The 5,220-nt window shown below is 34.4% G+C and overlaps 1 protein-coding gene across 1 annotated transcript; it reads right to left on the reverse strand.

Annotated features, from left to right (window-relative positions):
• Positions 1–734: 734 nt before the first annotated feature.
• Positions 735–4,669, reverse strand: LOC143051860 (uncharacterized). Its single transcript, XM_076224849.1, has 2 exons — positions 4,597–4,669; positions 735–2,409 (listed from the first exon to the last, which is right to left on the reverse strand). The coding sequence occupies exon 2, from the start codon at positions 2,029–2,031 to the stop codon at positions 814–816; it is 1,218 nt and encodes a 405-aa protein (XP_076080964.1). The 5' UTR covers positions 2,032–2,409; positions 4,597–4,669; the 3' UTR covers positions 735–813.
• Positions 4,670–5,220: the final 551 nt, after the last annotated feature.

Below are 5,220 nucleotides of genomic sequence, written 5' to 3' on the forward strand. Positions count from 1 at the left end.
TTACACATTTCACCTGTGAAGATGAGATTAAGTATACATTTGTGTTATTTGTATATGGAAAACTGTAAAACACAGAAATTTTAAAGTTTGTTTTGTTTTAAAGATTTTTCGAAATTTTGATAAATGCCCCCTTTGGATACCTTAAATGAAATTCTTTTCCGTTCCGTTCCGTTCCGTTCCGTTCAGTAAAGTACCAATAGCTCTTTTTTTTTACTCAAAACTCCTGTCCTGCCTATTTTTTTCAAATTTCATCCTAGCCCCCCCCCCCCCCCCCCCCCCCCCCCACATACATGTAAATCACATTTATAAGATAGGATATTCAGTGCATACGTGTGTGTTCTCTTTTGAGCTTATAAGTTCTTACTCAGACTAAACCGTTCACTACAAACATCACATTTAAGAGATGTATTAATTACCAGTCTCTATGTACACATTTATAAGGTATATATCATCTCTGAGGGGGAGGACAGGGGTAAGGGAGACCGGGAGAAAGGGGGTAGGAGAAAGGAGAAAGGGGTGGGAGAACGGAGAAAGGGGTAGGAGAAAGGAGAAAAAGTTGGAGAAAGGAGAAAAAATAAAATATCTCTCCTTTAAAAAAAAATTCTAATATTTCAAGAAAAAATATCTCAAAAGGAGATGTTTTATTCTAATGGGAGAAAGGAGAACAGGGGTAGGAGAAAGGAGAAGAGGGGTGGGAGAAGGGAGAAGGGTACCCCCTGTCCTCCCCCTCATCTCTGTGTGTTCTCATGTGAGTTTTTACTTTCATAACTACGATTAAATCAATAATCATACATGTCATATACGATGCAATATTTAATATTTTTCACTAGTATGTATTCTACTAAAATGTCTCTTAAGATTATTATTTTGATTAAATCTTTTTCCACACACATCACATGTATATGGCTTCTCACCTGTATGTATTCTAATGTGCTTCTTCAATGATTGATTACAAAGAAATCTTTTATCACATACATCACATTTATATGGTCTATCGCCCGTGTGCATTCTAATGTGTTTTTTCAATGGTTGATTACGACTATATGCTTTACCACATATATCACATTTATAAGGTGTGTCACCTGTGTGTACTACCATGTGTTTCAGTAAATTCGAATTTTGACCGAACACTTTACCACATACATCACATTTATACGGTTTGTCGACTATGTGTGCTACCATGTGTTTTTGTAAGGTCGAACTGTGGCCGAACCTTTTACCACATACATCACATTTATACGATTTGTCACCTGTATGTGTTACCATGTGTATCCGTAAGGTCGAACTCTGGCCGAACCCTTTACCACAGACGTCACATTTATAAGGTTTATCACCAGTATGTATTGTAATGTGTTCCCGTAATGATTTATTATAACTAAACCCTTTACCACAGACATCACATTTATAAGGTTTGTCACCTGTATGTGTTTCCATGTGTGTCCGTAAGGTTGAATTCCGCTTGAATCCTTCATCACATAAATCACATTTATAAGGTTTATCACCAGTATGTGTTACCACGTGACTCTGTAAAGTCGAATTCTGGCCGAAGCCTTTATCACAGACATCACATTTATAAGGTTTATCACCAGTGTGTGTAACCATGTGGTTCAGTAAGGGTGAACTCTGGCCAAACCCTTTACCACAGACGTCACATTTATAAGGTTTATCACCAGTATGTGTTACCATGTGGTTCTGTAAAGTTGATCTCTGGGCAAACCCTTTATCACATACATCACATTTATAAGGTTTATCACCTGTATGTGTTTCCATGTGTCTCCATAAATTCGATCTTTGAGCAAACCCTTTTTCACATAAATCACATTTATGAGGTTTATCACCTGTATGTGTTACCATGTGGTTCTGTAAAGTTGATCTCTGGGCAAACCCTTTTTCACATAAATCACATTTATGAGGTTTATCACCAGTATGTACTTTCATATGTTCTTTTAATTTTCCAAGAAAACTATATCCTTTAAAACATACAAAACATTTGTGAGGTCGGTCATCCATGTCGTTGGTGTTTGTTCTCATACGGGCTTGTACTTCTAACTAAACCATTTACCATATATATATCACATTTTTTAAGTTTACATGGTGCATCATTAAGATCATTGGATTTATCATATGTTTCTGTCCTTTCTCGGTCATTATTGATTTTCTCTTACTGGTCTTTAGTTTGATCAAGGGTCTGGGAGACGATTAGTTGTTTCTGTCCTTTATTGTACAATAGTGCTTGTTTGCTACTGGTTAATAGCTTGATTAAAGGAATTAATCGTACAGCAAGCTGTATTTTCATTTTCAAAACATTTATTGGACAATGGTCACAATTTCCTGTCTTCAATCTGACATCTGTAGTTTATATATACATGTATATAGAAACAAAGAAATCTTATGTTCTTTGACAGCAGGCTGAAAACATAACAATAACATTTTATACATATATTTAAGATAAACAAATACTACGTGATAAAAAAATATTCAAATATTCATCAGCTGAAACTGTTTATTTTAGTATATTGGGGGAGGTGGGAGAGATGTTATATGTTAATGTAGATCGTCCCACATACGGCAAGTTCCAGTGGGATACTGTCAATAGGTAAAACACGACGTCGTTACTCCCGCGTTATTTTCAAAATCCTCCAATTGCGTAGCTGCATTTAAAATTCCGCGAAATATAATGACGCTTGCGGTCAAATAGTTTCACCCAGGTCCAATAGTTAGAAATTTTTGACCGGTCCAATAGTTCAAAGCTTTTAATTTGCAAAATAGTGAAAATATTGTGTACTTATTATATATAGAAAATGATAACTGAGGTATAATAATAATAATTATGTTAAAAGGGACAGTTTTCTGTAAATGAAACTAAACTGTTGCTTTTAAATCTCTTGCGCGCTCTGTTAGTGAAATATTCTTAATATTTACCTATTTTAGTTATGATTTCACACTTTGGTCGGTGTATGTCTTATATAAACCCTGCTGTATATCTTACCTATATGGTCATATATCACAAGTGTATTAAAACAATCCATTTGATATATTATAGGGTTATTGCATGAATATTGGGGAATATTGTCCCGAGTAGAATTTTATATTGCACGAGCTTGCGAGTGCAATATATGTTCTACGAGGGACAATATTCCCCAATATTCATGCAATAACCCTTTTATTGTATAGCAATATAATATTTACAAGTAAAAACTGGTTTAAACTAAGATTTGATCGTTGATGACGTCATGAATTTTGAAGATTTATTGCACTAGTGCAATATTAGAATTTATTGCACGCTAACTTTTGGTTACTTTCTGTGGGAAATATTATATTGCTATACAATAACATTTATTATTGTATTCCAAAATTCTAAATGTTCGTCTGTTTATTTATCATTCTACACCAGAAATTCATGGCATATACAGTGAAAATGGTATAGCACAAATCTTGTTCAACAAGTAATACTTATATCTTAAATAATTGTGTCCGTTCAGAAACATACACTTTATAATTGAATTTCCGATGTATTATTGTTTTCTTCTTTCTTGTGTGTCACAACCTTATTATATGTTTTTTTTTCTTCTTTCCATCTAGCATGATCTAGCGTAATATTGTTATTTTTTTTAACATTTTACTCCTCGAGTATTACAATATGAAATATTCTTATTAGGAAACGGATTAATATAAGCTAACAGCTTGTTTCTGGATCCTATTAATTATTTCACTTGTATTATTATGTAAATGCCTATTTGTGTACATTACTTTACCTGAATTAAATTGATAAAATATGCTTAGGGAGCTACCATTTGATTTTTAGGGGGGGGGGGGGGGGGCTAGGATGAAATTTGAAAAAAATAGGCAGGACAGGAGTTTTGAGTAAAAAAAAAAGGCAGGATGAGAAACTTGCAAAAAAAAAAGTCAGGACGACAATTTAGGTAAAAAAAAGTCAGGATAAACTAAAAAAAAAAAAAAGGCAGGACCGAACAGAGTGAAAAATAAAAAGGCAGGACAGAGATTATAGCTAAAAAAAAATGCAGGACAAAATTTTTCATCCTAGCCCCCCCCCCCCCCCCCCCCCCCCATAAAAATCAAATGGTAGCTCCCTTACACTAAAATGGTATTTCAGTATTCGCTCTTTACATATTACACTGTTGACGTTCCATAAACACATTTCTGTTCATGAAAATAAAAATTATTGTTTTTTCACAAATACAAACAAAAAGAATAAGATTACATTCGGTTAACTTAATTATTACAAAGTTTAATACGCCATACATATCAATTTTAATGTTGCGAGGAGTGTTGACCTGTTGACCATTGTGTACATACCGAGACTGAGTTCTTTTGTTTTGATAACTACGTTTAAACAAAATTACATCAATTATAGAGGAGGGATAGGACCTTTATCGGGACTCCGGGATCGGGTCTTTTTAAGCTCGGGATTTCGGGATTGACCCTTTCGGGATCCGGGAATCCTTTTTTTCGGATTTCGGGATGTCGGGATTTGCTTTATTTAAATTCGGGGCCTCGGGATTTCGTTTTTTCAAGTCCGGGATTTCGGGATCAAGGCCCCTCCTATCCCCCCTCATTATATGTATGTCTACTCACCAGCTTTATGTCTGGACGTCCGCTCAATCGTTATTCATTTGATATTTTATTTGATATTTATATATATATATATATATATATGCACATAAAATGCAGTATGAGTATCATGCTATCAAAGTATTGTCAATCAAGGGGCGATAACTATAAATTAATACCTATGGAACGCAATCAAAAAGTAAAATTGTAGTATTTTGATGTGGTTTGATATCAATTTATTTGTTTGTTATACCGTATCTGTAAGAAGATTTCGTATGATTGACAATGAGATGACTCTCGATCAGACCAAATGACATAGAAGTTAGCAAACATGACCGTTGTTGCTTAACCAGAATATAAGGGTAAAAGCCAGTGTTTGGTTTATAACTCAAAAACAAAACAGTTGGAGCAAAGCCGAAATTCTATACAAAACGATAAGCAGGTAAGGGTGTATTTGTAACAGTAAATTTAGTCCGGTAGTAAAATCTGTCCGCCAGACTTTTTTCCCTAGGAAAACAAGTCCATGATCATTATTTTACTAGGAATGTAAGTCCCAGGACAATTTGTCCTAGGAAAATAAGTCCATAGGTAGTTAAATATGTCTGGCACATATTTTCCTAGGAAAAGTTGTCCTAATATGTTATACTA

The sequence above is a fragment of the Mytilus galloprovincialis genome, chromosome 11 (genome assembly GCF_965363235.1).
Source record: "Mytilus galloprovincialis chromosome 11, xbMytGall1.hap1.1, whole genome shotgun sequence".
In the NCBI taxonomy this organism is placed as follows: domain Eukaryota; kingdom Metazoa; phylum Mollusca; class Bivalvia; order Mytilida; family Mytilidae; genus Mytilus; species Mytilus galloprovincialis.